This window comes from Ovis aries, chromosome 11 (assembly GCF_016772045.2).
Source record: "Ovis aries strain OAR_USU_Benz2616 breed Rambouillet chromosome 11, ARS-UI_Ramb_v3.0, whole genome shotgun sequence".
Classification (NCBI taxonomy): domain Eukaryota; kingdom Metazoa; phylum Chordata; class Mammalia; order Artiodactyla; family Bovidae; genus Ovis; species Ovis aries.
Window position 1 is genome coordinate 9,361,449 of NC_056064.1, and position 18,233 is coordinate 9,379,681.

At 39.1% G+C, this 18,233-nt stretch overlaps 1 protein-coding gene across 1 annotated transcript in view; it reads left to right on the forward strand.

The window, feature by feature from the left end:
• Positions 1-962: 962 nt before the first annotated feature.
• The window catches only part of RAD51C (RAD51 paralog C), a 28,528-nt gene continuing 11,257 nt past the window's right edge, over positions 963-18,233 (forward strand). Inside the window, exons 1-5 of the mRNA XM_004013178.6 lie at positions 963-1,144; positions 3,119-3,377; positions 4,689-4,855; positions 6,990-7,123; positions 14,780-14,911. Of these exons, the coding sequence (XP_004013227.1) occupies positions 1,027-1,144; positions 3,119-3,377; positions 4,689-4,855; positions 6,990-7,123; positions 14,780-14,911 (810 nt within the window). The 5' untranslated portion in view covers positions 963-1,026. The remainder of the gene's footprint in view (positions 1,145-3,118; positions 3,378-4,688; positions 4,856-6,989; positions 7,124-14,779; positions 14,912-18,233) is intronic.

Below are 18,233 nucleotides of genomic sequence, written 5' to 3' on the forward strand. Positions count from 1 at the left end.
CTCTTGCCTGGAAAATCTCATGGACGGAGGAGCCTGGTGGGCTGCAGTCCATGGGGTCCCTAAGAGTCGGACACGACTGAAGCGACTTAGGAGCAGCAGCAGCAGGCAAGGGAAGACTTCCTAAGCTTCCAAACCGCCCCTCAATTTCCTCAAACTTCTCTTTTAGTAAGCGGTCCCTTAGAAACCCTGTACCCGACGAACTGGAGCTCTTGCGTAACCCGACGCCTCCCTCTCGACGACCAGGGGAGCCCATGTCCAGCCCACTCGGGGGACAAGACTTGCTTACTTTTCCAGTTACTTCTGGGCAGGCTGTGAAGAACTAACGGTCTCAGAAAGCACCACGCTCCAGACTTGACTCGCGGGAAGCCGTAGGTGGGCGCGAGGATCGCGCGGCGAGCGCGCCCCGCGGCTGTGGGGGGCTGGCCCACAATCCCTCGCGAGGGCGAGGGCGAGGGCGAGGGCGGGAAAGGTGAGGGGGCCTAGCAAGGGGGCCTAGCAAGGGGGGACAGCCGCAAGAAGAGCCAAAACACTGGCACCCTGGACTGGGGCTAATCTTTATTCGACTGTTCGAAACTGTGTGTGCGTGTGTGTGTGTGTGTGTGTGTGTGTGTGTGTGTGTGTGTAACACCCATTGGAGAGATCATTCCTACTAACAACGCTGAGGTCTCCACCCAGAGGGTCACGGCAGAGGTGAAGAAATGTGGTAAGACCCACTGAGCCTGGGCTTTTTGCATCCTGTGGGCTCCATCCATCTTTTTTTTTTTTTTTTTTTTTTACTGTCAGGATACACGCTTGATGTGCAAACTTTAATTGAAAGTTGAAAGAATCACGGAAGAAGCGGGACAAGTGAGTCAAAGTGTATCCGAGTTCCTCAAGGTCCCAGAGCCCGAGGCCGCGTGCAGCCAGGCCGCGGACGCCTCCCCTTCCGTCTGCCGTCTGACGTCACAGGGCGCGGCCGACGCGGGTGTCCCGGCTGGGCGAGCTCTGGGAGCGCGCGAATGCGCGCGGAGGTGGTTTGACTTTGAAATGCAGCGGGATTTAGTGAGTTTGCCGCTGTCCCCGGCCGTGCGAGTGAAGCTGGTGTCTGCAGGATTCCAGACTGCTGAGGAACTCCTAGAGGTGAAACCCTCCGAGCTCAGCAAAGGTAACGACTCCTGACGACAAGCTGAGGCACGCAGGCCGCCGTCGGTGCCTCCTCCATCTCTGTTCGGTCTTCAGGCTTAAGCACTATCTTGGTCAGAGTCTTCTGCCGTCTCCCGCCGCGTTTACAGCACGAAATAGCGCCTCGATTTCGCTTAAGAGTGACTTGAATGGTTAGAACTGTGGTCTTGGAAATATTCACCAATTGCTTTCTCTACCAGCGCCTGCTGAAAGTTCCGAGGAATCTCTCATTTACACTCGAAAGAACCCATTTAACGTGGTTTATTATATCCAATATGTATGGAAAGGAACTGATGCTAGGGGACGCTTAGTAACTTTTCATCATGAGCGGGCTAGGAAGTTGTGCAGCCAGGATTGGAATTCAAACGGCTGTTTTCACTGTTCCAAAATCCAGGGGGCAGGGATTCAATTTAAGGAATGCACGATTCGTGACAGGATGAGATAAATTAAGAGAAAGGGAGTAGAATCACCAGAACCTGGAGAAAGCAGTAGAAAAAGACATCACTTTTCTTCATGTAATTCACTGAGAAAAAACCCAAACCTCATATTACGGAACCCTGTAGATTATAAATTGGTGGGAACCACTGCCCCGCGAGGTAAACAGAAGTGAAGCTGCTGTCACTCTGCTCTCGCTGTGCGCCTTACACTACAGTATGCGCAGAACTGTTCCTGAGATGGAACAGTCATTACCCTTAACAGTGGAAAATAAGGTTTCAACTCTCCACTTGAAAACAAATGTTATAGATCCAGTGTTACTGTTTGTCTTAAATATTACACCGAAGACTGTATCCCTCAACCTTTGATGGGCTGATTTTCTCTCAACAGGTTGGTTTTTATCTGAGCAAATCTAAACGATAGTAATAGCTGACAATTACTGAGCATTTTGGATGGCCTCCGCATTCTACCAAGGTTTTATGTGTATTTCATTCCCGTTTTTTAGAAGAAAAGTGTGAGGCATAAAAAAGTAACTTGCCTATGCATAATGACTACATTGTGATGCAGTCAGGATTGACAGACCTAAGAAATCCAGAGTTAAGGCTCTTAGATTGTATAGAACATTCACTTCTTCAGCACCATTATTGTCTTTGTTTTCCTTCTTTTGGTCACAGGGCTTGTGGGATCTTAGTTTCCCCACCAGGGATTCAGTCCGGCCCTTGGCAGTGAGAGCGCAGAGTCCTAACCGCTCCAGAATGGCCACCATTTTTGTCTTTTGTTAGCATCAGATTGATAGTTCATAGCCTTACCCAGTTAAGCACTGCTATATCACACTCATGAGTGATACCATCCTCACAATTATTTCTTCTATAAGCAGCTTGTTTTGTACTTTGCATTTTCAGGTCATGTTGTCAGGAATGAAGTTGTGTAGTTGAGGAAGCATAAGTGTATTGTTGTTTGAACTATTTGTGCATCAGATAACTTTCCCCTATTAAACAGTTTGCAGTGATCCATGAATTTTTCATGAAAAATTTTCACTATGAATAATACACACACATGCACTTCTTAAATATGCTTCTAGTTTTAGGCAAAAAGGCCATCTTCATTATTTCCTAAAAAATAATTTGTATACCTTATGAGAACAAGTTTATTATGGCTTCATAAAACCCAAAGAAATAGCAAAAGACCAAAGAGATAGTAAAAGGACCAAAAGGGGAAAAAGGACATTTTTATTTCTACCTTTGAGATACTCTTGTAGGTACTCAGAAATGCTTTAGGGGTTTAGGTTTTTGAATTCTGTTTCTGAGGTAATAGATAAATCTTTTAAGTATGTGAAGACTAAGAAAACAAAGATAAATGCCTTTATTAACTTGAAAAATTAAATAATCAAATGTTTCATTTTTATGTTTCTCTACTCTTGGCATCACTCTTGCTATTTAAAAATTAAAATTAATAAAGACAATGGTGTATTAGACTGTTTTAAATCTCTAAAATCAAGTGTTTTTGTTTCTGTTTCTTTCAGAAGTTGGGATATCTAAAGAAGAAGCCTTAGAAACTCTGCAAATTATAAGAAGAGAATGTCTTACAAATAAAACAAGTTATTCTGTTACAGCTGAGTCAGGCAGGAAGTGTACAGCACTGGAACTTCTTGAACAGGAGCATACCCAGAACTTCATAATTACCTTCTGTTCAGCACTGGATAATATTCTTGGGGGTGGAATACCCTTAACCAAAACAACAGAAATTTGTGGCGCACCAGGTGTTGGAAAAACACAACTATGGTAAAATGTTCTCCCCTTAAGGGTGGGCTTACTAACATTTTATGAAAATAGCAGAGTATTGTGTGGCAGGTATACAGTTAGGAGACCAGAAAAGGCATGTATGTGCTCTTTTTTTTATGGTAAGTTCTGTTTTAAAGAAATTATTTTATTTTTGGTTGTGCTGCTTTTGAACTGTGGTGTTGGAGAAGACTCTTGAGAGTCCCTTGGACTGCAAGGAGATCAACCCTGGGATTTCTTTGGAGGGAATGATGCTGAAGCTGAAACTCCAGTACTTTGGCCACCTCATGCGAAGAGTTGACTCATTGGAAAAGACTCTGATGCTGGGAGGGATTGGGGGCAGGAGGAGAAGGGGACGACAGAGGATGAGATGGCTGGATGGCATTACCGACTCAATGGACGTGAGTCTGAGTGAACTCCAGGAGTTGGTGATGGACAGGGAGGCCTGGCGTGCTGCGATTCATGGAATCACAAAGAGTCGGACACGACTAAGCGACTGAACTGAGTCTTCACTGCTGCTCGGACTTTTCTCTAGCTGTGGCAAGCAGGGGCTACTGTCTAGTTGCAGTGCATGGGCTTCTCATTGCAGTGGCTTCTCTTATTGAGGGGCACAGGTTCTGGGTGTGTGGGCTTCACTAGTTGTGGCTCGAGAGCTCAGTAGTTGTGCTTCCCGGGCTGTGGAGCACAGACTGAATAGTGTGGTGCATGGGCTTAGTTGCTCAGCGGCATGTGGGATCTTCCCCGACCAGGGATCGAACCTGTGTCTCCTGCATTGGCAACCGGATTCTTTAACACTGAGCCACCAGGGAAGCCCAGCATATATGTGCTCTTAATTTTATGTATATGTGCATCAAACAAACCAGTATTTGGATTACTTCACCCCGTCTTGATAAATTGATACAATTATTTTGATATTAAAAAGGGTTTCTTTTTGGAACAGGATAGTGTGGTCAGTGGGGTAAACAGGCAGTCTTCTACTTTATTATAGAATTAACTCCTGAGAATATATTTGAAAGCCAGATGTTTGAAAGTAGACTTCTTAGAAGAAAAAAGTCTGTACCCAGAAGCCTAAGAAAACCCACTAAAGAATCCTTAATTGTGGTTTTATAGGTACACCCTCCCCCTAATCCTTGCGTCAACTAATTGACATATGTTTGGAACTATGGAGAGTCAACCATCTCTGTTGCCTTGCAGAGTATATTTATGCCTATAAAATATTTACTGGTATTTAAAGGTTAGTGATCTGGAGTTTGAACAGCACTGCTTTGATGATTATGATAATGATTTGGTCATTTCAGTTCTTTCTCTTGACAGTATGCAGCTGGCAGTAGATGTGCAGATACCAGAATGTTTTGGAGGAGTGGAAGGTGAAGCAGTTTTTATTGATACAGAGGGGAGTTTTATGGTTGATAGAGTGGTAGACCTTGCTACTGCCTGCATTCAGCACCTGCAGCTTATAGCAGGAACACAAATGGGAGAAGGTAAGTTAGCCAAGTGCTCTTTTTTCAGTATAATGAAAGTAATTTGCATTTGTATCCATCTCAAGCCTTAATAGGGCTTCCCGTGTGGCTCAGCTGGTAAAGAATCCGCCTGCAATTCGGGAGACCTAGGTTGGGAAGATCCCCTGGAGAAGGAAAAGGCTACCTACTGCAGTATTCTGGCCTGGAAAATTCCATGGACTGTATAGTCCGTGGGGTTGCAAAGAGTCGGGCAGGATTGAGGGGCTTTTACTTTTAAGCCTTAATAAGAGACCACTTAGAATATGAATGGAGAAGGAAATGGCAACCCACTCCAGTACTCTTGCCTGGAAAATTCCATGGACTGAGGAACCTGGTAGGCTGCAGTCCATAGGGTCACAAAGAGTCTTAAAATTGAGCGACTTCACTTTCACTTTCACTTTAGAACATGAAGCTTAATAACTTGACTGTGTACTAGTAAAAAACTTATACTTCTCTTACAAATTGAAAATGCTGCACCTGGAGTTGCCTCTTCTTCACCTTATATGGCCCTCACTTTTTACTGCAGGAGCTCTGGGAGAAAACCTGTGTGTATGTTAATGTATGACTTCAAATCATCATGCTCTGGCCTGCCAGGTGTAAGCTAGTGTTGTTGGACACCTTAATATAAGTAAAGGTTGTCTGAATGTATTCAGTGTATGTTGACTTTTGTACTGGTTTTTCCGAAAACCAAGGGTGACCCTGAAAAATCATGTCTGGAAATGTTTGGAACATTAAGCCAATTGACCTTATAGGGCTCTGCATAGTATGTAATTGACTTTCGACTGTATTAATTGTACTGTTAAAGTGTTGGGAAGACTTTTTGTCCTTATTATGTGGAAATACAGTGTTTTGCTTAAAAGTTTTTTTAAAGGTAGTTTGTATTCGAGTTCTTGTATTCAGTTCAGTTCAGTTGCTCAGTCGTGTCCAACTCTGCAGCCCCATGGACTGCAGCACATCAGGCTTCCCTGTCCATCACCACTCCCGGAGCTCGCTCAGACTCACATACAAGGAGTCGGTGATGCCATCCAACCATCTCATCCTCTGTCGTCCCTTTCTCCTCCTGCCTTCAATCTTTCCCAGCATCAGGGTCTTCTCCAATGAGTCAGTTCTTCGCATCAGGTGGCCAAACTATTGGGAGTTTCAGCTTCAACATCAGTCCTTCCAATGAATATTCAGGACTGATTTCCTTTACGATTGACTGGTTTGATCTCCTTGCAGTCCAAGGAGTTACTCATAAAATTACATGGTTTCTGGTTTGACTGTTTTCTTTTGGTTTATTGTATTTTATTTTTTGAATGTGTGGTCCTTATTATTTTCTCTAGAAATGTTAAAAAACATAATGTTTTTCATAAAATGTTTGTATTCCCTTTAAATGAATATAATCAGCTGGATATTTTTATTTGCATTGGAGTACTAGGTGTCCTTTTTAACCAGTGACCAATATGTCTACTGAAAGTCCGTCAAGCTATCCATGTCACAGGTGTAATTTGTAATAGTGTCTTAGGATCTTATTGTAAATATTGTGGATATAGCACTGGAATATAGTTCTTAACGACTGGTATGTAATTTAAGTTTTTAACTTTTTGGTTAAAAATTAATTTCTTAAATATATATTTGTAATAGGCAGTGTTCTCTGAAATTTAATTTATTGTTTTTTATTTCAGTGTTAAAACTTAAGTACATTTTAAAATGCAGTGATTTTTAGCTAGTTTCTCTCTGAAATATGTACAGAACCAATATGGTTATTTTTAAAAATCCAATCTAAGGAAATTTTATATCATTGTTTCTACTTAAATATAAAATTGTGATATGGCTTTTAAGGGAAAATTATGCTTCCTTTGAACATTTTTCCTTTTAACTCTTAATTTGGAGTCTTATGCAAAAAACAAGAAAGAAATTCCATTATGATACTTCTATTCAATGGAAGGCAGTAACAAATACGGAAACATAGATGTTAAAACTCTAGTCTTTATATGTACAAACAATTTCTGGATAGCATAATATATAAGGAAACAGTGGAAAAGGTGAAAATAAGAGGTCAGGAATTTTGAAATTATAGTTTGTGAGATGACAGGTAAAACTAATTATTTTAAGATTGTTTTGTTACTTATTTCAGAGCACCCAAAGGCTTTGCAGGATTTCACTCTTGAAAATATTCTTTCCCATATTTATTATTTTCGTTGTCGTGACTACACAGAACTACTGGCGCAAGTTTATCTGCTTTCAGACTTCCTTTCAGAACACTCAAAGGTATGGCTCCATCTTCATCAGGCTGTTTTTTATCCCTAATTTGTTGATTACTTTTATCATGAAAGGTGTTAGAGTTTATCAAATGCTTTTTCTGAGTCAGTTGAGACTATCATGTGGGTTCCCCCCGCCTGCCATTGCTCTGTCAATCTGGCGTGTTTCATTGATTGATTTTCGTATTAAACTACCTTTGTACTCCTAAGGCTAAATCTCGCTTGATGATGGTATGTAATCCTTTCAGTATACTAAAGGACTGCATTTGCTAGTATTTTATGGAGAATTTTGTGTCTGTCACCGGTCTCTTTGGTTTTCTTTGCTAGGGATGTCTTTTTGTGGCTTTGGTATCAGTGTAATACTGGATTCATAAAATGAGTTAGAAAGTTTCCTTCTCTACTTTTCAGAGTAGTTTGAAAAGGATTGGTATAAATTCTTTAAACATTTTATAGAATTCACTGATGAAGCTATCTGTTCCTGCTCTTTTGTTTATTGAAAGGCTTTTGATCACTGATTCAGTCTCTTTTGGGCTACCCAGGTGACTCAGATGGTAAAGAATCTGCCTGCAATGGAGAAGACCCAGGTTTGAGCCTTGGGTTGGGAAGATCCCCCAGAGAAGGGAATGACTACCCACTCCAGTCTTCTTGCCTGGAGAATTCCATGGACAGAGGAGCCTGGTGGGCTAGACTCCATAGGGTTATAAAGAGCTGGACACCACTGAGTGACTGTCACTTCCCAGTCTGTTTACTTATTGTAAATCTATTCAGATTTTTCTGTTTCTTTAGCAGGTTTTAGTAGTTTGTTTCTTTCAGTGAATTTGTCCATTTCATCTAGGTTATCTAATTTTTTGGCATACAGTTGTTCACTATATTCTCTTCAATTGTTATTTTTATAAGGTTGGTAGTGATGTCCCTATTTTCATTCCTGATTGGAGTGGTTTGCATCGTCTCTGTTTTTCTTAGTCATTTTAGTTAAAGGCTTGTCAATTTTGTTGATCTTTTCAAAGAATCAGCTTTTGATTTCAGTGATTTTTCCAATTGTTTCTCTTTTGTCTGTTTTTATTATTTCCACTTTAATGTGTATTACTTTCTTCTACTTTCTTTAGGGTTAGTTTGCTGTTCTTTTTCTAGTTCTTTAGAGTACAAGTTTAGGATATTGGTTTAGGATGGGAATTTACATTCACATCAACAATGTAGGAGGATTCCTTTTTCTCTGCATCTTCCCCAACATTTATTTTTCCTAGACTTTGATAAGGAGAAGGCAATGGCACCCCACTCCAGCACTGTTGCCTGGAAAATCCCATGGACGGGGGAGCCTGGTGGGCCGCAGTCCATGGGGTTGCTAAGAGTCGGACACGACTGAGCGACTTCACTTTCACTTTTCACTTTCATGCATTGGAGAAGGAAATGGCAACCCACTCCAGTGTTCTTGCCTGGAGAATCCCAGGGACGGGGGAGCCTGGTGGGCTGCCGTCCATGGGGTCGCACAGAGTCGGACACGACTGAAACGACTTAGCAGCAGCAGCAGACTTTGATAATGACCAGTGTGAGCTGATTACCACATTGAAGTTTTGATATACATTTCTCTAGTAATGGGCATATTTTCATGTGCTTTTTGGCCATCTTTATGTCCTCTTTGGAGAAATTTCTACTTATATCTTCTGCCCATTTTTTGATTTTTTTTTTTTTAATATTGAGCTGCATGAGCTGTTAGTATATTTTGAAGATAAATATATTTTGGTCACATCGTTTGCAAATATTTCCTCCCATTCTGTGTGTTGTCTTTTCATTTTGTTTATGGTTTCTTTTGGTATGCAGAAACTTTTAAGTTTAGTTAGGTCCCATTTGTTTATTTTTATTTTCATTGCTCTAGGAGGTATAATGATCCAAAAAGACATTGCTGCGATTTATGGCAAAGAGTGTTCTGCCTGTACTTTCCTCTAAGGGTTTTATAGCATCTGGTCTTACATTTAGATCTTTAATCCACTTTGAGTTTATTTTTGTGTGTGGTGTTAATGTTCTAATTTCATGCTTTTACATGTGGCTGTCCCAGTTTCCCCAGCACCACTTATTGACGAGACTATCTTCTTCAATGAATACTCTTGCCTCCTCTATGGTAGATTAATTGGTTGTAGGCGCATGGGTTTATTTCTGAGCTTTCTGTCCTGTTCCGTTGATCTATAAGTCTGTCTTTGTGTTAGCACCACACGTTTTTGATTACCGTATCATTATAGTAGAGTCAGAAGTTATGGAGCCTGATTCCTCCAGCTCTGTTTTCCTTAAGATTGCTATGGTTATTTGAGGCCTTTTTTGTTTCCTTACACATTAAAATTTTTTCTCTTCTAGATCTGTGAAAAATGCCCTTGGTAATTTGATAGGAATTGCATTGAATCTGTAGATGACCTTGGATAGCGTAGTCATTTTGACAATATTGATTCTTCCAGTGTAAGAACATGATATATCTTTCCATCTGTGTCATCTTCAGTTTCTTTCATTAGCATTTTATGGTTTTTGGAGTATACATCTTTTGCCTCCTTAGGTAGGTTTATTTATTTATTTTTTTGGTAGGTTTATTATTATGTATTTTATTCTTTTGATGAGACAGCAAATGGGATTATTTCCTTAGTTTCTCTTTCTGATCTTTGGTTGTTAGTGTATGGAAATTCAGCAGATTTCTGTGTATTAATCTCTTATCTTGCAGCTTAACCACATTCATTGATAAGCTCTAGTTACCATTTATTTCTGGTTATAAATTATTTTCTGGGGAATTCCTGGCAGTTCAGTGGTCAGGGCTCTGCCCTTCTGCTGCTAAGAAAGCTAACATTCAATCCCTGGTTTGGAAGCTAAGATTCCACAAGGTACAGGGTGAGGCCAAAAAGAAAAGAAATTCACGTTGGTAACTTTTTAATTTCAGCTGTTGAATGACAACTTGAGTTGGGTTTTTTTTTTGTTTTTTGACAGTGCTTGTTTTATCCTACCCTCTCAAACTCTGTCATTCATTGACTTTCCATTATTCAGTATAATCTCCGTATTGATAGATCAAGGAAACTCACCAGAGTGTATTCAGGAACTTGCTCTCTAAACTTGGAGGAGAAAAGTCATCAGTGTGACAGTTACTACTTAGCAGAAGGTCCAGATGTTTGTAATTCAGCCAGTTTCAATAAAATCTGTACTGTGGAGAGGGAAATAGACTTATTTCTATTCTTCCATTATAGATTAGGATATGTACCTGCTCTGATTTGAGCAGAGAGGTCTTTGGATGCCCTTGGTATTTGGGACTCCTTACAAATACCCCAGAACACAAACATGTAATTATATAGTATTTTCCTGTGCAGCATTTTCCTTCTTTTGATTTAATGATGACTCCTAGTTATTGAATTCATTTTCCAGAAGTAGTAGCATATTTCCTCAATTCTTTAGTGTAGTTCGCAGTGTAATAGATATAGGCACAATAATTTAGAAAAAGTTTTAGTGACATATAGTTGATTTATAATGTGTTAATTTCTGCTGTACTGCAGTGATTCACTTGTACATATTCTCATATTCTTTTCCATTATGATTTATTAAAGCATATTGGATATAGTTCCCTGTGCTATACAATAAGACCTTATTGTTTATCCATCTTACGTATAATGTTGATAGTTTGCATCTGCCAGTCTCAGACTTCCAGACCACCCCTCCCTCATCCTGCTCCCCCTTGGCAACCACTAGTCTGTTCCCTACAGACACATTTTTAAGATCAATCTGATTATGACATTTTTTTCCATCACTTTATTAGAAGTCTAGATAGCAAAACAAATCAAATCTTGATCTGTAGCTTATTTGCTTGCTGGTTTCCATGTAGAAAATACTCCTATCATAGCTGATTTCAAGTATGTCACTGGACATGGAGTAGAGAAGAAACCATGCGCATCATTATGTAGTGTTTCCACTATAAAGGTAAAACAGATGTAAGTAACCTTAAGAGCATAGATAATAGTAAAATGTAGGAGGGGTGGGTTTTCAGTATTTATCATCCATATTTTAATGTAATTCATTTACTCATAAATTTGTATAGTTTGTTACAGAAGACTATATTTGATGATGGATTTGTAAAACTTGTAAAAATTTAGCTCTTGGCTCAAGAGCTGTAGCATTTGGCCTCAGCACACCACTATTCCTTTCTGTCACTTCCTATCGCTCCTCCTCACTACTTTTTTTCTGACCCTTTAAACATACCAAACCTGTTTGTGTCTTAGAGCCTTTGACCTTCCTGTTCGTAATATATGTGAGTTGTCTTTCTCTCCTAGAGGTCCGTATCCTGGAGTCAGTTCTTTTTTTTTTGTTTTAATAATTAATTAATAATAATGTTATTATTAAAAATAATAATTAAAATATATTAATATATTAAAATAATAATTTTTTATAAACAACTTAGTCTTCTGTTTGCCCGAGGCCAGCTGTTGCAGGCACTGAGGCCCCAAGACTTCCAGAAGGGATGAGGGTGGGGGGCGCCATCCTGCCTTCTAGGTGCTGCCTGCCCCATTCTGCTTTCTGCAGGAGATGGGAGAGTAGATACAGTGTACTCTTGCACCATCAAGTATGTCCTCAATTTAGTGTGTCAGTCACTCAGTCGTATCCGACTCTGCGACCCCATGGACTGTAGCCCATCAGGCTCCTCTGTCCAGGGGATTCTCCAGGCAAGAGTACTGGAGTGGGTTGCCATTTCCTTCTCCACCAGAAGTCAGTTCTATTGCCTGCCTTTTTATTGATGTCTCCTCACATCTAGTCTTAAGTTTGCCTCAACCCACCACCTATTTATTTGTCATTTCACCTGGTTTGAGTTTCTTTATAGCCCCTGTCATTATCATAAATTATCTTATACAGAACTTCTGAGTTGGTGAACCTGTAAGAGAACTTGGAAGCTCTGTGTCCCTTCCCCATACCTTCTCTATGCATCTGTTCCATCTGACTATTCCTGAATTATGTCCTTTACATTTTTTCGAATTGACACGTAGTTGATTTACAATGTTGTGTTAGTTTCTGGAGTAGAGCAAAGTAATTCAGTTATGCATATATATACATACCCTCTCTCATATTCTTTACCATTATGGTTTATTCAGTTCAGTTCAGTCGCTCAGTCATGTCCAACTCTCTGCGACCACATCAACCACAGCATGCCAGGCCTCCCTGTCCATTACCAGCTCCTGGAGTTTACCCAAACTGATGTCCATTGAGTCGGTGATGCCATCCAGCCATCTCATCCTCTGTCGTCCCGTCCTCCTCCTGCCCTCAATCTTTCCCAGTATCAAGGTCTTTTCAAATGAGTCAGCTCTTCACATCAGGTGGCCAAAGTATTGGAGTTTCAGCTTCAACATCAGTCCTTCCAGTGAACACCCAGGACTGATCTCCTTTAGGATGGACTGGTTGGATCTCCTTGCAGTCCAAGGGACTCTAAAGAGTCTTCTCCAACACCACAGTTCAAAAGAATCAGTTCTTCGGCACTCAGCTTTCTTCACAGTCCAACTCTCACATCCATACATGACTACTGGAAAAACCACAGCCTTGACTAGACAGACCTTTGTTGGCAAAGTAATGTCTCTGCTTTTGAATATGCTATCTAGGTTGGTCATAACTTTCCTTCCAAGGAGTAAGTGTCTTTCAATTTCATGGCTGCAGTCACCATCTGCAGTGATTTTGGAGCCCAAAATATAAAGTCAGCCACTGTTTCCGCTGTTTCCCTATCTATTTCCCATGAAGTGATGGAACCGGATGCCATGATCATCGTTTTCTGAATGTTGAGCTTGAAGCCAACTTTTTCACTCTCCTGTTTCACTTTCGTCAAGAGGCTTTTTAATTCCTCTTCACTTTCTGCCATAAGGGTGGTGTCATCTGCATATCTGAGGTGATTGATATTTCTCCCGGCAATCTTGATTCCAGCTTGTGCTTCTTCCAGCCCAGCGTTTCTCATGATGTACTCTGCAATGTAAGTTAAATAAGCAGGGTGACAATATACAGCTTTGACATACTCCTTTTCCTATTTGGAACCAGTCTGTTGTTCCATGTCCAGTTCTAACTCTTGCCTTCTGACCTGCATACAGGTTTCTCAAGAGGCAGGTCAGGCGGTCTGGTATTCCCATCTCTTTCAGAATTTTCCACAGTTTATTGTTTATGTTTTATTACAGGATAGTAAATTTAATTCCCTGTGCTATACAGTAGGACCTTGTTGTTTAAATATTTTTATATATAGTAGTTTGTATCTGCTAATCCCATACTCTTAATTTATCTCTCCACTACTTTCCTCCTGAGTAACCATGTTTTTTCTTATGTTGTGAGTCTGTTTCTATTTTGTAAATAAGTTGATTTGTGTCATGTTTTAAATTATACATATAAGTGATAGCATATGATATTTGTCTTTTTCTGACTTACTTCACTTAGTATGATAATCTCTAGTTCCATCTGTATTGTTGCACATGGCATTATGTCATTTTTTATGGCTGAGTAATATTCCATTGAATGTATATGTTTACACATTATACACGGATATATACTCCACAGTTTCTTTATCCACTCATCTGTTGATGGACATTTATGCTGTTTTCCTGTCCTGGCTATTTGAATAGTGCTGCTATGAACACTGGGATGCATGTGTCTTTTGAATTACAGTTTTCTCCAGATACATGCCCAGGAGTGGGATTGCTGGATCATATGGTGCTGAGTTATATCCTTTGTAATCTATTGAGTTTAAAAAAAGAAATTATTCATATTTTTGTTTGCATACAAATTACTTACTTACTGCACTGGAACATAAGCTCCAAAAGATCAAGGATCTTGTCTCTTGTTCCCCAGTCCATGGAACAGTGACTAGCATATAGTAGGTGTCAAATATTTGTTGAATGAAGTAATGAATGAAATATATAAAAACAGCTTACTAAGACAGTGCTTCACAAAAGCTGCTCCTTTTGCCTAGTCCTTATAAAAAATACATAGTTTTGTCATATTTTGTTTACAATTGGATTGGTTTCCAGATTCTGTTTGTTCTTGGATCTTAGGTTATATATTATTCTAACTTCACCATAGGAGCCATTATTTAGATCCTATTAGAAATGAAACTGTCATGAAAATGTTTATCATCTGTAAGTAAACTTTGTTGATTAGAATTCAAAACAAACTTGCCTCTTGCTGAATTCTATAATGGTTAGTTGCCCTATAGTGTATTTTAAATTAAAGAAAAATATACCAAAAATTAAGCATTTGAAAAATCTTTAATAATTTGATATTTGAGAGGGTTTTTTTTAACATAAAAGGAATCCTGAAGATAAAATTGACATTTAATTGAAAAATTGATTTTACTAAGATTTTAAAAGTATTTTTTATTGGTCCACCTCTGTGAAAACTGGGTATAGTGGCAAATTATGAGAAAATTGTAATTGCTTTTTTTAATTGAATTGTTCTTTTAAGATGATAAATTATCAAACTAGAGTTTATTCTAACTTTTGGTGACTAATGCAGAAAGCACTGAATAGCTTTCTACCTGACCAAAATAAAGTCTTTGGAAAGTAGGAAATACAACGCTGAACTTTAAAATTTTGTTTCTTTTTCTCTGTAATGCACTCTGCTTTGTGATTGCCATTTATTATTTTATTTTAAATACCAAACCTAATATCATTATCTCTTTTGTAATTAGGTTCGATTAGTGATAGTGGATGGTATCGCTTTTCCATTTCGTCATGACCTAGATGACTTGTCCCTTCGTACTCGATTATTAAATGGCCTAGCCCAACAGATGATCAGCCTTGCAAACAACCACAGATTAGCTGTAAGTATTATTAGTAAAGGAAGTTTTGTTATAAGGTCGCGATTATATAAAATGTTCAAATGTAAGGGGTTCCCTGGTGGTTCAGTGGTTAGGATTCTACTTTTCTGGTGCAGGGAGCACAGGTTTGATCCCTGGTCAGGGAACTAGGATCCTGCATGTTGTGCAATATGACTAAAAAAAACCCAAAAATTAAATGTTAAAATCTAGAAATAGCAAAATATAAAATTTGTCTGACTGACAGCAAATACTATGGACGTACAGTTCTTTTTTTTAATATTTATACATATTTTTGGCTGTCTTTGTTGCTGCACATGGGCTTTTTCTAGTTGCCACAAGCAGGGGTACTTTTCATTGTAGTGTGAGGGCTTGTCATTGTGGTGGCTTCTCTTGTTGCAGAGCGCAGGCTCTGAGTGCGTGGGCTTCAGTACTTGTGGCTTGCAGGCCCTAGAGTGCTGGCTCAGTAGTTTTGGCTAACTTACCATACAGCATGTGGAATCTTCCCAAACCAGGGGTTGAATGCGTGTCCTCTGCATTGGCAGGTGGATTGTTAATCACTGGACAACCAGGGAAGCCCCAGTGTACAATTGTGAATGTAGTTTTGTTTCAGTTTGGTTTCTGTAAAACAAGTTAAATCTAGTCGGAGTGTTGTGTATCAGTTTTCCTGGGAAGTAAAAAGCATAATTAAGATGCTGAATTATAAAAATGGACTTTGTTTGATAAAGAAATGCCACCTTTGATAATTACATTGTTTGCTTTGTAATATACTTGATGTTTCTCAGGTAAGCTCTTCCAACATTGCCATTTTTCTTTTATTCTTGAGTCTTTGATTAATACATAATGTAGAATCACACACTCAGTTGGGTAGAAAAATTGTGTAAACGGCCTAGATATTTAGAGGAGGAGCTAACTCTTCCAGATATGTAATGTCAGGAGAGAGGTAAAGATGAGCTCAGAAGTAAAGAGATAAAAAAGGAGTGAGGTAAAAACTTATTTTTTAACTGCCTTTTTGCACTTCCCTCTCTGCAGCTTCATCCCACAACTGATACACACACACACACACTTCAAAAATGTACATTTTTTTTGAATTTTGAATTTTTTTTTTCTTTGCATATGCTCAGAACATGGTGTCCTGTCTTGAATTATTTCTTGTCATTAATTTCTAATTTCTTGCATGTTCAGTCGTGTCCAGCTCTTTGTGACCCCATTGTAGCCCATCAGGCAGGCTCCTCTTTTCAAGGGATGTTTTTTTAGGCAAGAATACTGAAGAAGGTTGCCCTTTTCACCTCCAGGGGATCTTCCCAACCCACGGATCAAACCATTCTCCTACACTGGCAGGCGGGTTCTTCACCCCTTGAGCTACCTGGGAAGCCCAATTTGTAATTTAGCATTGTGTTAGTGAAGAGTCCCCAGTAGGGGGCACTCAAGGATAATGGGTTGTATAGTTGCTTAGGTTTTTGCTTTTGTTTTTTAAGAGAGAGCTTCATCTTTTCTGATTAAAAAAGTAATCTAGGGAGTTCCCTAGTGGCTTAGTGGTTAGGATTCTAGGCTTTCATTGCCTTAGCGCAGGTTCATTCCTTGGTCAGGTTGCTGAGGTGCCGCCAGCTGTGAAGTGCAGCTCCTCCCTGCCACCACTGCAAAAAAAAGAGTAGTCTAGACAACATGAAATGTCACCCGTTGTTTAGAGTCAACAACTTAATATATGCTTCTTTGTCCATGTGTCCAATTACTTCTGAAAATATTAAGCCAAAAGGGATATCTCTATTTTTAAACATTTTGTTATGTATTAGCAAATTGCTCCCAGAAAGTGTATTCCAAAGTATGTTCTGTACATCAGTGAATGGGAATTCTTTTTTGTTGTTGTTTATAGTTCAGTGGGGAAAAGATAAAATTAATTTTGCTGATTTGGGTAGTATAAAGAATTCCCATATAACATTTCCCAAGATTTGCTTTTTCATTCTTATTCTCTCTCCCCACTCTCTTTCTGTACACACACACACACACACACACACACACACAGAGTTTATGTGTATATTTTTCTAAACTGTTAAAAATATATGCACACATCATACCCACTTGTCTAATAATGCTTCAGTATATATTTCCTAAGAATGAGAGTAGTCTCATATGGTATCCAGAGTATAGTTATCAAATTCAGGATATTTAATATTATGCAACTTTAATATTTAATCCATATTTTAGTTCTGTCACTTATCTCAGTGATGTCCTTCATAACAGTTTTTTCCCCAGTTCAGTTTGCCAGCTGGAATCACATATTGCTTTTAACTTGTCATATCGCTTTAGTTGCCTTTCTTTACTTTTGTGCTATTGCTGTGTTTCAAGAATACAAGCCAGTACTTTTAGAGAATATCTCTGCAGTTTGGGTTTCTGTGATGTTTCCTCCTGATTAGATTCCAGTTATACCTTTTTTGTGTGTGTGGCTAAAATAGAAGATAGACTTTTTTTTCTTGAGGTATAGTTTACCTTTTAGAGATACACTTATTTTTTAGCAGAAAAAATTTTAACAGCCCTATTAGATATAGTTAATATACCATAAAATTCGCCCTTTTAAAGTGTAGCTCAGTGCATTTGGGTGTATCCAGAACTGTGCAACCATCACAGCTATCTAATTTTAGAACATTTCCACTACCCCAAAAAGAACTTTCATACCCGTTCACCATCATTTCCCATTGCACCCTCTCTATAGCCACTAACAACCACTAGTCTGCTGTATCTATGGATTTGTCTTCTTTGGATATTTTATATAAATTCATACAATATGTGATCTTTTATGTCTGGCTTCTTTCACTTAGCATAATATTTTCAAGGTTCAACCATGTTGTGGCATGTATCAGTATGCTTTTTATGACTGAATAATTTTGGATTTGATTTGTATACCACATTTTGTTTATCTGTTCATTCATTTAAGGACATTTGGACAGCAGAAGTATTCTTAAAGCACTGAAGTTCATAATTTCAAAGTGATTATTACTTCACTACTTTAAGATGCATTTTTTTTTTCTTCTTGGCACCATCCATCACAGTTTGCGGGAAAGCCTAGAATCCTGACCACTAGTCCACCAGGGAGGTCCCAGGACTCATTCTTTAAGAGCTTGGAATAATTACACAATAACTTTCATTTGTATCATGGTAAACCCAACATTTTTGCAGAAGGAGTATTAATTATTTTATAAATATTTGCTAGTGATGCAAATTCTGATTCGGGGATGTTGAACAACTGGTAAGCCAACATGTCTGTTTACATTTGCCTCGAGGTGTGTCGTGGGTAATGTGTAAGATGTGTAATAGTCTGTGAAGCAATGTT